Here is a 20,387-nt window from a genome sequence, read left to right on the forward strand (position 1 = left end):
TGTGCAAACGAAAATGAAGCAAAAGAGCCAAAATTTCTTTCGAGTATCATATCTCCCTTGCGACCAAAACTACCTCTCTCAGATCCAGATCGATATTCCTAATGGTGAAACTATCAAAGGTAACCACGAAATTTTCACGCCCAGTCTGAATACCGACATTTCCAAAAGGGATAGAGCCCAAAGAATGATAAATAAAGCAAGAGAAGGGCCAGAGAGAAAAATGAGATGTTGTGCGGGTTTGAAAATTTCTTAGAGCTGGAACAGAGCACCACTACTACTACTCCAACCCCAAGTTTCATGCTCATATTCTCAGATTTAGGAGTTTGACCCTGGTGGATTCAATTTCCAGTGTCTCCACTTCTCACACTCACTTCTCTTCCATGACCGCAAACCCTTCTGCAGCCCCCTGCCCCCACTTCGAAAACCCAAATTTTTTCCTCCATTCTCAGAAATCGTTGAAGACCCATTTTCATTTGTCCCCATCAGTCCCGTATTCAATCCTAGAACCCACAATCTCAGCCACACCACAAGGGCACAACATGAGGTACATAAAGGATGAGCTGCTAAGGGCACTGTCCGCAACACTGTGGTTCTTACGTTTGTAGAGTCGCCACTACTAGTAGAGGTCTCCAATGCAACCAACGCCATTCAGTTCACCCTGACTATTACCTTCGGAGCAAACACAGAGATATCACAGTTGAATGGTCGATTCGGTGGGCATCCCACCGAGAGCATGAATCACAATGATGATGAATAGTGCCTCTGGAAATCCCAACCCCTTACGCCCCATTCGTAGTGATCCACAGTCGAAGATGATGGCACCCAATGGAAGTATCTTGTCCCTGTCCTCCACGACCAGCTTACCAACCACAACTTTGTCTGGCCCTTTATCTCCTCGGTGGGATCATCAGCTCGAAAAAGTTACTTACAAAAGTCGACAGAGTCTCTTGTCTCTTTGAACAGACTGCTCGTTGAAGTATTGCCGCTGAGGGGTGTTTTTTAGCCCTTTGATAGAGGAAGGGAGCATATACCCGTCTTTTCCTATATCAATATTAGAGGCCTGTTTGATGTTGATGATGGCACATTGATTGGAATTATTGGCCTAAGGATGAAGGTGATCCACCAGATTGTTGGTAGGCAAAGAATAAGATTAATTAGGAAGAATTCATTGGCCACCACTTCAAAGAACAATGAAGAAGTTGATGGAAGTCCGTGCTCCTAACACTTGAGGAATCAATCCATATCCAAAATAGAATTAGAGTAGATATTATTATGGCTCTTGATAATATCTTAAAAGCAACCGTTACTGAACCACATTTAGAGAAAGCCATGTATTGCACTCTTAAATGGATAGACAGGTGCGTAGCAACTGTTTTCGTAGCTAATAGACCGGGGAGGAGGACCTTCATTACTTGCGGGTATGGCCTCTGAAGTACTTATTCTTGGTATTGCTATGATATGTAAATTCTATGAAGGGAAACTTCCTATAGGGGAGCTGTTTGTGATTATCTTGATTCTAGACCTCAAAAATAGTAGTGTTGGTTTTGCTGGACCAACTGTGGGTGGTGCATTTGATTTCTTCTCAAAGTATGATAGCAATTGGCCGTTGGGAAGGAGTCGAAGTGTCAATAGTATCACTCTTCAGACTAGCGGGCAAAAATATATCTCTGTTAGCTTTGAAAGCATAATATTTGTTGATTTACCAAGTCCAACTAAATTTTCCGGGCATCCCTCACTTGCATTCTCAATATCTTCATATTATGGAAAGAGCCTAAAAGATATTTTCCTTGAGCATTCTCTATCGGCATATCTATGTCGACATCTCCACACTAGGTTGGGTAAAATTTTGAAGTGGCACCACCAGTATAATCATCATTTTTTTATCCCTGCCAAAGTTTTTCCAACTTAATATACACAACAAATCTCATGAAAGTCTTGTAAACTGTGATTGGAGGAAGAAAAGAGCAATGCGAGTATTGGCCGTTCTTGGATGGTCCATATATACTAAGATCAACTTGGTGAGGGACTTGAGGAGACAAAAGCCTAAAGGAGAGCTAACCTTGTTCACTCATTACCAGAAGATTGTGTTGGATGACAGTGAGATGCCAACATGGCATTATGGAGAGAGGAGGACAGTGAGTGTTACTGATGACATTCAATACAGGAGGCGAGATGTTCTACCAAGATCAAGGAAACTTATCCAAACCTGGGGGGCAAAAGAGGCTCTTAACCATATGTTCTCCCAACATGTTGTCTCTTCTAACACTATAATTAGGGGCCTTGTAGTAAAATGTATAGAGGATGGATATTTCGACTGGATCACCAATGATGAGCTGGAAGTTAATGACTTCTCTTTATCTCTTTGTTCAAGTTTGACAGCTCCCGATGGAGAAGCTGGTGTGACTACTAGTGGGGAGGACATGAACCCCAAATACCCTAGCATTGTCAAGGGTGTTTTTGAGTCTAAGGACCTTCATCTGAATATTTCAAGAGAAATGTTATAGCAGAACAAAATCCCCAGGTTACCCGCAAGAATTTGACCAAGAAGTGTGTTGACATGTTCTTTGAGATTGCTGAGCACAATGAATTTGCGGGCAAGATGTTTGTATCAACTACAAAAAGAGGGTCAAAGCATAACTGCACCTTGTGGGCAAGGTGCTTGAAGAGGGAGGGTTTGTTACACTTCAACTTACAAGAGCTAGCCCATCTGACAACAACAATAGGGTCGATGGGCCACTTTATAGCTTGTTTCGATAGTCTATTTTTTACTATTTAGTTGGACTTATATGGTAGCCAGTAATGGGCTTGAGCCCTTTAGAGGAATTTTCCTTTCATTGTTATTTTTTAGTGTTGAGCTAGTCAAAGCCCGGTAAGGGTCATCATGTTTAAGTAACGAGCCAGGGACTTTCTTTGCTTTTTAACCAGAAAGTAATAGAAATTTCTTTTTCATATCATATTCTTCTTATTTATGAATTTCTTGGGTGTTTTCTCACCCTTGAAGTGGGATATTTTTATCAATCCATTAGGTGTGTTGCATTAGCCATAGAAATCACCACACTTCACCATTAACTCTGTAAAACCCAAGCTAAAAAGAAAAATCCCAAACCAAAAAGCACCATTAACTCAGTAAAATCCCAAACCAAAAAGCAAAACACTCCTCTCTTTCCTTGATCAAAGACGATAACCCAAAAATCACTTGCAACTCAATTGTCTTCAAACTCCCTCTTATTATGCACCCTCATTTGCTGCAATCTGACAAATCAGTTCTGTAAGTTTTATTTTTATCCCTTTGTTTGCAAAAAGGTCTTAGTTTTATCCCTTTGTTTGCAAAAAGGACTCGGTTTTATCCCTCTGTTTGAGGGATTTGGGATTTTTCTTTTTTGTAAGAAAAAAATCTAGTTTTTTAGATTTTTCTGCTAAAGCTACAGAGAAATTTGATAGCCTTCGTATCTTGGTTAGGCTCCACAGCATAGGGAGCTTTGTTGCTAAAAACACCACACCCACAAATAATGATAACTAGATAGACAATCAAAACAAAAATGCAGAAACATAAGAACCAAGCACATACACGACACACAGAATTTAATGTGGTTTGACAACATAATTACGTCTATAGAGTTGTCGGGGATTTTATTCAGATGAGATAACAAACACAAAGTAAGTTATGAGAGCTTCCCTCTACTCACATAATCGCAACTCTCTTTAGAACTTTTCCTCTCTTTTGTGCTCAACACGCCCTTCACTCTCTTTGTTCACAATCTGATTCACAGGAAACATTAATATTACATAGTTATAGGATACAACATCAGAAATCCTAATTTGGCAAAACATGGTTATTCGCTCGAGTGAAGTATGGAGCACGCCTTGAGCGAACAGTCTATCCAACATTGGCTCAAGCCAACTATCAAGCACACCTTTAACGAACACTAGGATTGTGATTGCTCAAGCCCATTATCATGTATACCTTAAACGAACAATCTGTTTGAGTTTCGCTTGAATGTCGAATTGAATGATAGTCGAGCGAACAATCTGCTTGGCGTTTCTTAGCTCACAAAACTAGGCTCCACAAACTCAACAAGCTCCGCACAAGGAGCTTTCGCAAAGAGGGAGGGCTCCAGGGCTACTTCGCAATGGGGGTAGCTTCACAATAGGGTAGCTACGCAGAGGGTTAGGGTGAGTTATTTGTTTCTGAGTCTTCGCATGAAGGGGCAAGAGGTGGTGGGCTCATTTTTTTGAACCGAACTGTGACATGGAAATAATCAACTAGTGTGTGGTGTAGAAAATCAAAGCGACTTCTATTAGAAATTTTCTTGTTTTTATTGTTAACTAAAGTAGTGTGATGAGCAATAAAAATTACTAATTATTTATATTTTATTTTATTTTATTTATAATTTGGCTGAAAAGTTATTTGAACTTTATCTTCTTTTATTACTAATTTTAATTAAATACATATAAAGAAAAAAAATTAGAAATGAAAGAAAGTAGAGATGAACAAAACAATATCTTCATAATTTATATATAAAATAAAAGAAGATAATATGTTTTAGACCAAAGAAGCGGAAATGTTGTTGCCCTTGGTTGGATTCTTGAAAAAAACTAAGGACAAGAGAGGAGAGTATTTTAGACTGTAAATCCTCTTTTCCAGCTTGTAATAGAGAGGAAAAATAAAGTTTAAGAACTTTGCAATCTCGCCATTTTTCACAGTAAGTTATCTTTTGAGATTCCGTGGACATAGATTTTAACGTCTAATCAAGTAAATTTTTGCTCTATCTATTTATTATTAATGCTTTAGATTTTAAGAGAAAAAAAGTGCTTTAGATTTTTAGTCACTGTCAAGGATCATTTATCATGCTTGTATTACCCAACCATCATTAACATTTAACGGCCATAACCGAGAAATGGCATCCATGATCATGTCCTTCGCTCTTCCACCACTCAGTAGTGAGTTGCTATTCTGAAATTGAAACCATGCATGCTCATGTCGTTTATCAATGGCTTACTTGGCTAAATTGTGGCTATTCCCAAATATAGTCTAGACCAAAGAAAGAAAGGAAACCATGTCTATGGGGTGGAGATCGTTCTATTATAGTACTATTTATGCAATTGCAGTTCAAAATCTCTATTCAATGCAGTCTATGCCTACTTGTCTTTTTAAGCCATTCCACTGCATCAATATCATCTGAAATTGGGATAATCTTTGAACTTTTTATCAACTCTTGTTTTCAGCTCGAGTTTTTTTTATAATTCCTTTAGGTGTATAAAGGAAAGAGTGTGGCAAAAAGTTAATAATTGGAAAAATATTTTTCTTTCTTCAACAGGTAAGGAAGTTTTGATAAAGGTTGTACTTCAAGCAATCCCTACTTACACCATGAGTGTGTTTAAGCTCCCCAAAAATTTATGTAAGGAGTTGAATGTTATGTTTGCAAAACTCTAGTGGGGAAATCAACAAAAGAATACCAATGTGCAATGGAGAAGATTGGAGAAGATGGGAAAGCAAAAAGGGAAAGGAGGTATGAGATTCAAGGATTTAGAAAGTTTCAATTTAGCCTTATTGGCTAAGCAGGGGTTGAGATTTATTCAGAATTCCAACAGCTTGGTAGCAGTGATTTTTAGAGAAAAATATTTCAGAACAACATCTCTGTTGGAGGCAAAATTGGATTACAAACCTTCTCTAATATGGAGAAGTGTGTGGAATGCAGTAGATTTATTAAAAGAGGTCTTAAGATGGAGGGTTGGTAATGGAAATAGAATCAAGATCTGGGGCCACAAGTGGTTATCATCTCCAATGTCCTTCAGTGTACAATCACATGTATCAATACTGAACAGAGATGCAAAGGTTAGGGAGCTAATATTATAGCACAATTATGAGTGGAATGAAAAATTGATAAGAAGAATATTTAAAGAAGAGGAGGGCAGACCATATTTGCAACATACCTTTGAGCATAATTGATATTGAAGATAAACTTATCTGGGGACCCTAAAAAACAGGACTATTCTCAGTTAAAAGGGCATACTATGTGGAAGTTGATAGGAAAAAATCCATCCAAGGTGAATCTTAAGGGGTGAGAGCAATGGACAGCATATGGAGGAGTATATGGGACTTGAATATACCTGGAAAAGTAAAGTTCTTTCTATGGAAAGCAAGAAATGAATTGCTAGCTACAAGAAGGAACTTATTTAATAAAAAAATTGTAGACGATCCTTTATGCCCCATTTGTTATCAAGAAGAGGAAACTGTAATGCATGTGTTATGGCAATGTCCTACAGAAAATGATGTATGGTTAGAGGCTATGAATCTAGTTTAGAAGTGGAAAAATGCAAAAGCTAATTTGCTTGATCTTTGGGAGAAGTTTATGGTGAAGTTGAGTAAGTTAGAATTGGAAGAAATAACCACAGTAATGAGGAGTTTATGGACTAGAAGGAATGATTTCATCTTTGAAAGGAAGTTCCATAGTCCCAGCTGAGTGATTAGACTAGCAAGGGAAGGATTACAAGAATTTCAATTGGCTCAATAGTTACTAAAGAACAACAAAAGAAGCAATGCAGATAGGAATGATCAGCAATGGAAAAAACCAAGGGAGAACTTTGTGAAGGCAAATTGGGATGTAGCTCTAACCAAAAAGACAGGAAGATAGGGATAGGGATCATTATCAGATATGAGAAAGGAAAGGTGATGGCTACCATCTGCGGTCAAAGAAGCAATGTACACCAACCAGCCTTAGCAGAGAGTTATGCTTTATGGATAATAATGGAAGTATGCAGGGATCTTAATTTCAATAAGGTGATTTTCGAATGAGATGCTCAAGCCATCATTAATGCAGTCAATGATGAGAATGAAGATCTCTCCTATTATGGAAATGTTATAAAAGACAAAGAAATTCTTAGATGGTAGAAATGGTTGGCACTTGGCAAGTGCAATTTGTATATAGAAATACAAATGAAGTAGCACACACTTTAGCAAAGGCAGCTTTACAGTTAGACTAGAAATAGTTTGGATAGAAGAGGCTCCAGATCTCATAATTAGTTATTTGGAGAAGGACAAGCATTGTAATGAGTGATTTGTTAATATGAATACAAGAGTCTTTCTTACTTAAAAAGAAAAAAAAGCATATGAAAATCTAGATGCTTAACTATCCCAAAAGAAAAATGTGTTAATTATTGTCGTGTTTTCAAGATTGATTACGTAAGGAAAAAAAACATACATGTATTCTCTTAAAATATAAAATAAATAACAAAATCTATCTAACCATTAGTATAATTTTTTTAGATAAGTGATAACTTCACATGGTATCCAAGCAAAGTTCATGAATTCGAATCTAACTCTAAATTTCACAAATTAATTAAATATTTTAAATGTTGTTCTTTTTTATTAAAAAAAGTCTTGCTCAAATGTTCCATCATTCAGTGAGAAACATGCCCTTCGCTAGTCTAAACATGCCCTTATCATTTCTTCTATTTAATTTAATTCATTCTCTGATTGTGAACCTTAGTTTTAGCTATCTTTTTATACAAGTTTACGGAAGAACAAAACAAAAATGGTAAGGAAAAAATGGGATTCTTAATACGAATCAAAAAATATAAGGAAAATTATAAAACAGTTGTTATATATGTTAATACTTTATAAAAAAAACGTATTGGTACTTGAGTTTTGTTAAGGCTCTATTTATTCTAAAAACATATTTTAATAATAAAAAATTACACAAAAATAATATTTAACCGTATAAACTATGACCAACCTAACCTTAGGAGATAGGAATCTTGAGTCTCGTTTGTTTTTACAACCATTCTCATCCTATCTCATCTCATTTAATCTAATCATTATAATTTTTTCAAAATCTCACACAAAATAAAATAAACAATTCAACTTTTTCAAATAAAAAAAAAATTAAAAAAAATATATTCTAATAATATTTTATTCAACTTTTAAATTTGATCTCAATTCATCTCATCTTATCTGCGAAAACAAACATATGCCTCGTTTGGTTACACAAATGAAATGAGATGAGATGAAATTAAAAGTTAAATAAAATATTGTTAGATTATAATTTTTAATTCTTTTTAGATTTAAAGAAATTAAATTATTTATTATATTTTGTGTAAAAATTTAAAAAATTATAATAATTAAATAAAATGAGATGGTTAGTATAACCAAATGAAACCTTAGTTGAATAGGTTAGCTAAATTTTCTTTATATCTAAATGGGCTAATACATCCCATTATGGGCCTAGAATGCTTGTACCAGTCCAAAATTTAAGAAAAAACTCAATAACATATTTAGGGCCAATGATACAACAATCTCCCACTGAGCTGCACAAGACATTTTATCACAATATTCATGTCCAAAAGGAGTTTGAAAGAAGTCAATGATATTAAAAAATCAAGCAATCTTAACCATGTGACTTTCTCATCAGGCACATGTCAAGTAGAGACTCAACAAAAGATTTCATAATATAATATCAATAATGCCATGATTAACAAAATGTGAACAAAATAGCATATGACATTTTTAGAAAGAGGAATGTTACATATAGTCATGGAATGTATAAATATCGTGCAGTCGCTTTAAAAAATAGTAGGGTTCACTATTAAAAAATTAATTTATTTTCATGTAGATCCTATATTTATTCACTTTTTTCAAAGCGACTACAAGACACTTACATACTCACGACTATAAGTATCATTTCTCTTTCAGAAATAGTTTAGAACATGCACATAATCATAGTATATAAAACTTCCACTAACTTAATATAACAAAATGACTCAATAAATCCATAAGAGTCTTATGTTCTTGAAAATGTTTTGGAGCTAAACCATTGGTTAGTGGGTCAATCAACATGTTCGATATTACTGTGCTTAATACAAATATAATTATTAGATCAAAAAGCTTTCTTGCTAACAACTACATACTTCACATCAACATGCTTGAAACATCTATTACTCCCAAGTGTTCTAAGAGAAGGAACTATTGCAAGATTTTTATAACAAATTTCATGGCTTCTAAATGGGATAAAATAAATAAATACCTAATTCTGAGATAAAATTTTGCAATATGACAGATATCTTGACAGCATGTTACATATTTTTCCTACACCGCCAAAAAAGCTATGAGTAGATTTTTTTTCTATTATTGTATATATAATCAAAAGTAGATTTTACATCATTTGGACCACCTATCTCAAAAGTTTAAGTGATTTAATAGTTATAATTTATCTTAATACTGTTTCTCATGTGTGGAGCAAGCTCTCCCTCAATTAATGAATTTCAACAAGTTGAATATTTAATTAAATAAGTTAGAGTATAGAGTCAGGATTCGAATTTAAGACCTTTGCTTTTGATTGATACCATGTAAAATTACCACTAATTCCAAAAATTTAAGCTGATAAAAAGATGTAGATTTAATAAATAATTTATATTTTGTCTTAACATATTTAACTATATCAAGAATGTTAAATTGCTTATATGTTAAGATAAAAATAAAAAAAATAAAATAAAATCGAATGCATCGGAAATGCCTCAATACTTTCTTTGACAATACTACACGCAACATTTGGTTGTAAACATACTTTGAGCATACATAAATCAAACTATTTATAACTGATGCATATGGCCTATGGGACCAACCGACCAACAGCATTTAAGAGCTATGATTATTTTCTTTAGGACACAATGACTTCAAAATTATATCCCCTTTAAACTTTTAACAATAGGTATTTTTATAGGGAAAATGATATTGCATATTAAACTTAAATTAAAACATTATTAAGACAAATGTTCTAAGGCAACCCAAAGATCTCATTTGATCTGATATGAAGAATCTGCAACATGCAAGAGGCCTCATTAACAATATATATATATATATATATAATCCATATATAAAAATCACTAAAAATTGTATTTGTTCCCGCTGACATGACTTAGATGTTTGCTTTATTCAACAATATTTTTATAGAAAATTATAAGAGGTGATGATAATATTCTCAAATTTCAAATATCATTGTTAAGTGACCGTATATAAGAGGACTTTTTTATTTTTTTATTTTATGAAAATAGACTCATTTCATTAATAAACCGAAATTATAACTGTGACTTATCAATAAATAGATAAGAGGACCGTTTCTTGAGTTATCATAAGAACACTGAGATTTGCATTTATGTGATAATTACATCAATGGCAGTAGTTTCACTCAATTATCATTCCTCATATTGAGGATTATAACTTATAAGTAGCCTAAAGGGCATCGAAATTGAGATGGAAAAACTCAAGTATGTACCATTGAAGAAATTTATTTGATAACTCGGTTTTTAGGCCTCAACAACTGTAGGAAATTTCTTGTAATATTTTATAACCATTTAAATTTTTTTTTTAAAGAAAACTCTATGTACAGTACTTATATTTCACTATGATAAGGTGATATTTTTTTTATTAACTTTTATTTAAAAAATAAAAAATGATCTCAAAGTGTTAAAAATAATATATTATAGATAGTAAAATAAGAGTGCACTATGTAATATTATTTTCCTTTTATTAATCAGGCGGGACGTACAATCTTTTTAGGCCCCTTCAATATTTCCAAACTACAACTAGGCCGAGTGAGTCGGTTATAAATGTTGTTGATTTCAATAATTATTATTACTAGAAGCATAATATAAGATAATTAATTGAAAATCATATAGTTGTTTTAATTACAATGCCTGAAATATGTTAAATATTTTTAAGATGAGTAAAAAAAAATTTAGATTAGTTTTATACCATGATCTATCACAAGAGTAATGTTATACTTCATACTCTCATCTTATTTTGATCTCACTATGTAAGATGTTACATATTTATCACTATTAAATAATAAATAATCATCCAATAAAATATCATCCAATGATAATAAATGTATCACATCTTACATAATATGATAAGAATGAGCTGGTAGTATGATATATAGAATTTTCCTTAAGTTAGTCATATCTTTATACTCTTTCTCAGGTTCAATTTTCTCTTTAAAAGAAATGCATTTTGAAAACTAAAAGATAGCTAGTTTTAAAGAAAATTAGTAACCTAATAATATATTATATTTCGGCGGTTTATCTTATGGCATATGTTAGCATAATTTAATAATCTTAACACTGATTTGGTTACATAAAATCAAACTATCTCATCTCTTTTCATATAATCATTATAATTTTTTTAAATTCATACACAAAATATAATAAATAATTTAATTTTTTAAAAATTTTAAAATAAAAATTATATTATAATAACATTTTATATTTATATTAAATTTTTAATAAAATATTTCATCATATCTCATCTAAACTGCATAACTAAACGAGGCATTAGTTTTAAGTAAGCATTATTAGGTTAATTAGCTTTATCATAGTTTGTTTCATAACTTTACCTTAATTTCATATATTAAATATTTTTTTTATTTACTATAAATACATTTGGACGATGATGTGATTTTATAGATATAAGTTTTATTTAATAATATAATAAAAGAGAAATAATATTTATAATAAAAAAATAATTGATGATGATGATGAAAGTTCACGAGGGCAAGGATATAAATTATTATTTTATTAAAAGTGTCATGATTTTCTCTGTAGTTGTCCCCCCTAGACAGGTCACACGTCACAGGGAAGAAAAAGTGCTCACCTTTTCGGTATTTTGGCTAAAATTTGACCGCAGCCCACTTAAGATAAATGTTGGCAAGGAAAATGCTACGTGCCCGCTGGGGCTCCCGGGCTGTAGCATTTTTTTATATATTTTTTTAAATTTATTTTTATATAAATATTTTTAATAATTTTAAATATTTTAAAAAATAAAATAAAAATTATAATATTATTTAAAAATATTTTTTAATTACGAAATAGAATAAAAATTAATATTTTATTATTTATATTTTATTTTTTGATTAAGGAAATATATATTTTTTTTTACTTTTTGATTAAGGAAGTGTTTTTTAATGATTTATTTTTTACTTTCTGATTAAGGAAGTGTTTTTTAATGATTTTTTTTTTACTTTCTGATTAAGGAAATGTTTTTTAATGATTTTTTTTTTACTTTCTGATTAAAGAAGTGTTTTTTAATGATTTTTTTTTTACTTTCTGATTAAAGAAGTGTTTTTTAATGATATTTTAAATTTATTTTATTTTTTAAAAATATTTATAAGTGTAAAAAAAATTTATATAAAAAATAAATTAAAAAATTACACATAAAAAAGTACATGTTAAGCTCAACGAGAGTCCTCAACGGGGGCTATAATATGACTATTTTAAATATTTTTTAAAAAAATCATAATATTATTAAAAAATATTTTCTTAATCATGAAGTAAAATAAAAAATTATAAAATATTTTTTAATATATATTTTTTACTTTTAAATTAAAAAAATATTTTCTTAATAATATTTTAATTTAATTTAATTTTATTTTATTAAAATATTTTAAAATATTAAAAAATCTATATAAAAATTATTTAAATAAAATATATATTAAATAATACTACAGCCCCAGCGGGGGCTGTAGCACTACCCAGTACCCATGTTGGCAATATATAACACACATATACATGTGTGTCCGCCGGCAGACTTGCTAGCAAGTGATTGAATTTTAACTTGATATCATCTCAAATCATTATTTATTTTAAAAAATTAAATTAATAGAAAAATAAAATTTTTATTATTAATATTATATTTATCTCAAAAAATTAAACTAATAGAATGATGTAAATTTTATTATTAATATAATATTCTTAACAGAATGTGACAATTATATAATGAAATTTTATTTTTCTTCAGTCTCAATTTTGCTATCACCAGTCATACAAGTGGTGGTTTTTGTATTTAGATAATTGATATAAGAAATCGCTTAGGTGGTTATGCAATTCAGATAAGATAAGATGTAATATTTTGTTAAAAGTTAAATAAAATATTATTATAATATAATTTTTTAATAATTTTTATTTTAAGTTTTAAAAAAATAAAATTGTTTATTATATTTTATATGAGAGTTTAAAAAAATTATAATGGTTATAAGAGATTTAAAATGAGATGAAATAATTTTAATTTTATATAATCAAATCCTCCCTTAAACTAGGTCAAATTAATTAGAGATGACAAGTTCAAAATGATGAATAACATTATTTTTAATAAACATGAATTAGAGAAAATTCGATTTGGTGCTCGAAATCGTTTGCAAGAAAATTTTTCTTTATAGAAATGATATTTATAATTATAGAATACGTAAGCGTCACACTTATTTTAAAAAAAAAAATAAATATAAAATTTATATAAAAACAATAATTTTAATAATGAAATATACGATATAATTCATTACTAATAAATTTAAGAATCGAATAGTACGTATGCTTCCAACTCCCTTGTAAAAAATCTATCGATTCTTCCGACTCCATTTAGAAAAATCTAGTATATTTTCTTGGTCAAGATTGTATAGATATTTTGAAATTTGTTTCTCAAAATTAAAATTAATAAGATTTTAGAAAGATATTAGAGTCCGAAAATGATCATAAATCCAACACTAGAATACGCAGTTTACATATCAGGATTAACATTTTCTATAATTTATTGTCTCAAATAAATATTAGTAGTTTTTTTTTTTTTTTTACATAATATGTTTAATAAAAAACATTATAGAGAATCTTGTTTTTATCTAATAAAAATATTAGTCAATTTGTGCCAATTATTTCAATAACAAGGGGATGTGATGCCAATTATCGACAACCTCTGGGCAGCGGACAGACAACCTCATCACGAAAATGTGGATACCGTGTTCGACAACTTCAAAGCCACGTATAAAATCCTCCACTACAATCCTTCCACCTGTCCTGATCTTGCGTTAGACAGAAATCACATATCTATTTGTCTAAAAAAGATATTTAAATTTAGGTATAATTTATTTTTAGAAAACATCTCATTTAATTTTATTATTATAATTTTTTTAATTTTTAATATAAAATAAAATAAATAATTTAATTTTTTTAAATCTTAAATAAAAATAATATTAAAAAATATATTTTAACAATATTTTATTTAATTTTTTAATTTTAATCTCATCTTATCTCTAAAAATAAATGAGTCTTAATTTTCTTACTTGAAAAATTAATTATATGATAATATATATTAAGAGAAATTTTAATTAAAATCTTTTATATGATATATCATTCATATTATATAATTTAATTTAAAATCAAATTTAAAAATTTAAATTTTATAAATTAAATTATATCACGTGAATAATATGTTATGAATCTCTAACATCTAATACCATCCACATGAGATTTATAGAGAATTATTCTATAAAATATGCTCTGTTTGTATTTTCCTTAGAAATTATATTATTTTATAAATGTTAAAGAAAAATGAAATAAGTGACTCGCCTACGTTGAATTGTTTACAACCGCACTCCCAAAAAATATCTTTCTGGGTGGGACCCAGATTTTATAACTTTCAAGTGGGACCGACAACCTACTAGTTGTTGGTGGGACCCGTGAAATATCCCCCCAAACCAATGTTGACCTTTTAATATGCGCCACCCAACCACAGCCACACAATCCAATGGCTCTTTTCCTTTTGATCTGGCTCAGATGGCAATTGCCTCTGCTGACGTGTCCAAACCAGATATTTTTGCTGGTGTCAACTTCCGGTTATTATATTATATACCGTTGGATCCGCGTCGGCGAGCTGTACTCCGTGTTTCCACCGTCCGATCCCCTCAAGATATTACATATCCCCATTTTCAGATATTTTCAGATTTCTGAAATTTTAGGAGGGGATGAGATTTTTTTTCTAAATAAGCTTTTGCTTGAAAGTTGAAGCATATACGCCCACGCCTGCAGGTACAGAGAGCGAGAGACGTGATGGGTGAGGTGGTGTTGAGCAGCGAGGAACGGGAAGCTAGAGTAGAGAGTTGGACAGAGAAGGAGGAGGAGGAGGAGATGGAAAAAAGTGTGACAGAGATTGGCATGGAGAAGAGGAAGAAGAATAAGAAGAGGACAAGTGGGAGTTCGAGTGGGGTTGTGCGGTGGGAAAGGTTCTTGCCGAGGATGATGCTGAGGGTGTTGCTGGTTGAGGCTGACGATTCCACAAGGCAGATTATAGCCGCTCTTCTAAGAAAGTGTAGCTACAGAGGTCAGTATTTGCCTCTCTTATTATTTATTTGTGTTAATTGCTGGTTTTCTTGGATTTTTCAGCTTTGTTTGTGGAATCATGAACTGGGTTTCGGCTTTTGTCTGGAAATTTTGAGCGTCTCACTTTGGATAATATATAGACTTGACTATTTGGGGGTCCTAGTTTGTGGGGCTTAGGCAGTGGTAGGAAGTGATCAGTGATGTAATTGTTTCCAAGCTTCTAAGGTTGGTTTGTTTATTGTTATGTTAGCTGGTCTTATTCTCAAAATTAAGAAATGGGTCTCGGTTGAAATGGGTTTTTTCTTCTCTTTTATGTTGAGCTACTTTTAACACTGATGATAGGAATAATTATAGCTGTCATTAGGTGGAATATCGAACCAAAAGTCTCATCAATTGAATTTCTTGATTTACCGGCTAGATCTTTTTTTTTCCTCTCCCGAAGCATCAGTCTTTTGAGTCTACTACTATTATTAGGGTTTGTCTGGATAAATTTTTTCAATCTAGGAGGGGAAAAGAAAATGGAATTAAGACAAAAAATAGAATCAGGGATTAAGTATTTAAGGAAAATAAAAGAGGATGAACCACATATCAGTGATATGACATAAAAACTACGACAGGAAGATATCGAATGCTACCAAATAGATTATAACCATCCATGTCCTCGTCTCAGTCCTTCCTACATGTTATAGCCAGTCATCAATATTTTTTATTCAGTTGATTAGCGTTCCACTTGAATTTAGACTGATACTACCTGAAGACTCCTTGTCTCACCCCAATTGTGAAAGCTTCTAGTGGATTTGATCACAGCATCTCCAGAAAGATAGTCTAACAAGGGATGCATTTACCACGTAAATGGTCATTTATATCACTGTTGTTGCTTGCGTGAAGCTTGAAATTTTGAATATTGAGTTTTGCCCAAAACCTGAGAATTTGTAGACTTGTTGCTCTAGGAACTGAAAGTGTTTTTTTTTGTATAACTGTTTGAGCAGTTGCTGCCGTTCCTGATGGCTTAAAAGCATGGGAGATACTGAAAAGGAGAGCCCATAACATAGACCTCATATTGACAGAAGTGGATTTACCATCAATATCTGGATTTGCTCTTCTTACTCTAATAATGGAGCATGAGATTTGCAAAAACATCCCCGTTATAAGTATGACTTGAAGGTTTTGATCATTAGACATTACTGATTTGGTATGACAGTGATAATTTAAAAAACTAATAGTGCATCTTTTGTCACTTTTCAGTGATGTCTTCACAGGATTCAGTCAGCACTGTTTATAAATGCATGTTGAGAGGTGCTGCTGACTATCTTGTTAAGCCTATTCGGAAAAATGAGCTGAGAAATTTGTGGCAGCATGTTTGGAGACGGCAATCTGTATGCCTATTGCTTACACTTTGGCTTATTTTTTCTTCACTTTCTATTGGTGTTGAAGGTTATGAACCACTATTCTATGTCTTGATCTGTTCCTTTTAATCTGCCAGTCAAATGTTGGCAAAAATGATCCCCAAGATGAAAGTGTTGGAGAAGAAAATGCAGAAGCCACTTCTGAAAACAATGCTGCTAGCAACCGTTCAAGTGGTCATATGGCTTGTGGACAGGGAAATAATGAACTAATCGAAAAAAAGAGTGATTCTCAGGTCAGTGTTTCTAGTTCGGTGTAAATTTCCTTTTGCATTTTTAATTTATAGGTAATTCTCTAATAACTTACTGGGGAAAACAAAAGAAAAGCTGTGGGAGGTCTCTACTTGGTGCTTGGATTAGTGTATAATCTCTATAAAAAATCTTTTCTTTAATGTTTCTTTTTAAAAAGTTTAATTAGGTGGGATGAGTATATAATTGGGTATCTTTGCATATCTACTAGCGGCCTATGTTGCATAGGAAACTAATGATCAGGATTTATTAACTAACTAGGTATTTCTTTTATGGTCATCAAATGGAAATGAATTAACTTATTGGCGATGGAAATTAATAGAGAAACTCATCAGTGTTTCTAGTTACAACACAATTTCAACCTGGCAACCAAACTCTATTAATAAGAAGAAGAAGAAAAGGTAATATTAAAATTTCAAGACAAAGTCAGAAAGGCTTAAACATCTTTTGGTTTAGGCCTGATTTGTGAAGTTTCATATAGAGACTGAGTGTTTGCCATCTCTTGCAGAGCTCTTGTACAAAGCCAGAGTTGGAAACTGAAAGTGGTCCCAAGGACAACATGAAGGAATTTTCTCAACCAAGATGGGGAAAATTGTTTCCAAGTGAAATAATTTCGCAAAATAATGAAGCATGCATCCACTTGGGTCATAATTTTCCAATGCATGAGACTGAAGCTGGGGGTAAATATCTTTCACTTTGGCATCATTTTTATGCCCTGCCCAGTGGGAAGCAACTAACATTCTGAAAATGTCTAGGATCAGCGGTAGACGCCTGCAAGGATGATAACAAAACTACTCTTGGCAAGGATGCAAAACCTGAAAGTCAAAGGAGGGATGATAATATCAGCAATGAGGCCTGTGACAATAACTATGCCACTGTCAACTCTTCTAGAGAAACCACTGACTTGATAGGAACATTTCATAACTATCCAGATTGTACTTATAAAGGCATAGGAGAGTTTGAATCTTCGCCACAATTAGATCTTTCTTTGAAAAGATCTCATCACAGTGGCTTTCGGAATGAACACACTGAAGAAAGGCGTACCCTTGGGCATTCTAATGCCTCAGCCTTTACACGGTGAGTTTTAGTTTCCTTTTTTATTCAGAATTTAGTTGATTTATTAAATTAGGTCTTTGTATGAAATTATATTTATATATTTTAAAATATAATGATCGAAGCTTCAAAATAATCATTTTGTTTTCTCTATTTTTCTTCTGATCACTTTGTATGATCATTAGGTTTTATTTACCAAACGTTTGGTTCCTGTAGGTACACTAACAGGCCATTACGACCCCCACAAACAACAGTGGCTAATGCTTCTAATCATCAGAAAGAGTACGAATCAAATTCTGAGACAAGGTTATCCAATATTGATACTGTTGGCATCACACACAGAAGTATTATCACTCTGGCTACTGGTCAATCTAAAGAATCTGAAGTTGCAACTTCGTGCTCTCAACACAGAGTATTTCCGTTGACTGTTCCAGTGAAAGGTGTACAAAGCAATAATCTTTGTGCGGGCTTTGGCTCTGCATTTTCTCCAATATTTTGTACACAATCTGGTCCATCACCAATGCCGAGTCCAAGTTTATTCTCCCAGCAGAAACCCTCCTTTCGGATGAATATGTTTTATCAGCACAATCCTGAAAATAGAAACTTTGAGCAGCAGTATAACTCACATACTCAAAATAGAAATGATGCTGCGAATCAGACTATGCACAAGCAGGAAAACAAATTGGATTCCTTGGAGGACCAAGGACATATATCTCCACCCACTGATCAGAGTGCAAGTAGCAGTTTCTGTAATGGGGGAGCAAGTCATCATAATAGCATTGGTTATGGAAGTGCTTGTGGGAGTAACAACAATGCTTTTGTCAGGGCTGCTTCAGAGAACAAAAACGAAGAAGGTTTTTTCACTCTAAGTGGAAGTTCTCATCGGTCTCTACAAAGAGAAGCGGCTCTAACCAAGTTTCGATTGAAGCGGAAAGAAAGGTGTTACGAGAAAAAGGTAAGTTATTATCGTCGTCATTTTGACTGCTACAATGTCCAACCGATAGGAATTTTCTCATAAGCTAATGCCAAATATAAATGAACAGGTTCGATATGAGAGCAGAAAAAAACTTGCTGAGCAGCGTCCAAGAGTAAAAGGACAGTTTGTTCGGCAAGTGCACATGGATCCCTCACACTTAGAAACTGATGGTGATTCCTTTGATGGTTAGTAGATAGCTCTATTCAGCTTCTGAGAGTCAAAACCATTTGTATATTTCTGCCTTGGCCTTTATTAAAGACACGGAAGCAAAATTGCATGATAGAATACTACTTACTACTAGTCCAAAGATGCTTTCTAACTCCAATTCCATATTAATATTCACTCCTTTTGGATGCTAGTTCAAATTATCAAATGCATCTGTTGTAATGTAGAGTTGTTGTAATTTCTATACACCTTTGTAGGAGGCTGCCCAGTCTTTCTTTCTTTATTTGTTGACATGTAGATTTGTTCCCCAAAAAGCCTGACAGCGTAATCAGTATAGAAGTAATGGTTAGTCATTTTCTTCTTCATCTCTTGTACTCCTTTTTGGATTGCCAAGGAAGAAGTTAATAGGGAAACCTGAATTCAATCCAAAATTGGATATCTGTTAGGCGCAATCCCTCTTTGAGTCTTTGCAATGCCTTCTTCCCACTAAACAAAGTTGGTACGCACAGGTTCCCTTAAAGAATGGTTGTTTTGCACACACAAGTTCCCACTAAACAAAAGTTAGCACGCTTTTACTTTTCTACGTTTGCGTGTATATGGTGATCTTAAATGATACCTCAATGCAAAAAGTTTCCAACGAGTGTTTTGTGAGTCATCATTCCAAGGTATAAAGAGGTGGATTTGCCAATTATTTTGAAGCAAATAATTAATGTCTTATAAAAAAGATAGAACAATATTTTGTCAGCTAAATCATAATCACTCATCTATTCCTGTTTTCATCTGCTTTTAATGGGGACGATTGAATCTTAGTTGGAAACCATAGTTAAAATGGTAGTCAACTTCAAGGATGAAGGTTCTGCACCTCATGAGTGCAAACAATCATTCGGGGTTACATTCTTTAGTAAAAAGTTAATGATTTAACCAATTTCGTATAGGAAAATTTTTTAAGGTACGGTGCACAGGATTGGAGTTTATTTTGCAGGAGTGGGTTCTAAGTATCCTGCCTTGGAGAAGTTCTCTGATATTAAAAAAAAAAAATAGTAGTAACTTTGTAGGATTTCTGAAGCATTATCTTTGCTTTCATCAAGCAATTTCTACAATTTCATGATTATCTTAATTTTTTTTGCTATTTTATTGGTTCCTTAATTTTATTATTTCTCTGAATTATTGTACTAATCTTTCCACTTCACCCATTATGATAAATCACTTATCCATATCTTGCACTCTCCTACTATTTAAATAATTATTTGTTTCATAAAAATAGCCCTTCAATTTTTAATTCTGAAATCTTTCGATTGCCATTTCCTAAAAGACACATTGAACTCCATTTCAATTACGAAAATGGAATAATGCTTGGGGTCAGAGATAACTTTGGTCCTAATCCTGAAACCATCTTTTTTCCC

At 32.4% G+C, this 20,387-nt stretch overlaps 1 protein-coding gene across 2 annotated transcripts; it reads left to right on the forward strand.

The window, feature by feature from the left end:
• Positions 1-14,765: 14,765 nt before the first annotated feature.
• LOC108992288 (two-component response regulator-like PRR95) lies at positions 14,766-19,349 on the forward strand. 2 transcript variants are annotated; one of them, XM_018966805.2, is made up of 8 exons: positions 14,766-15,139; positions 16,128-16,289; positions 16,384-16,514; positions 16,622-16,777; positions 17,299-17,470; positions 17,546-17,867; positions 18,060-18,798; positions 18,887-19,349. In XM_018966805.2, the coding sequence occupies exons 1-8, from the start codon at positions 14,869-14,871 to the stop codon at positions 19,007-19,009; spliced, it is 2,076 nt and encodes a 691-aa protein (XP_018822350.1). In that variant the 5' UTR covers positions 14,766-14,868; the 3' UTR covers positions 19,010-19,349. The 2 variants fall into 2 exon arrangements, with proteins under 2 accessions (XP_018822350.1, XP_018822351.1); XM_018966806.2 differs by having other exon boundaries at positions 17,552-17,867.
• Positions 19,350-20,387: the final 1,038 nt, after the last annotated feature.

The sequence above is a fragment of the Juglans regia genome, chromosome 13, assembly GCF_001411555.2.
Source record: "Juglans regia cultivar Chandler chromosome 13, Walnut 2.0, whole genome shotgun sequence".
Classification (NCBI taxonomy): domain Eukaryota; kingdom Viridiplantae; phylum Streptophyta; class Magnoliopsida; order Fagales; family Juglandaceae; genus Juglans; species Juglans regia.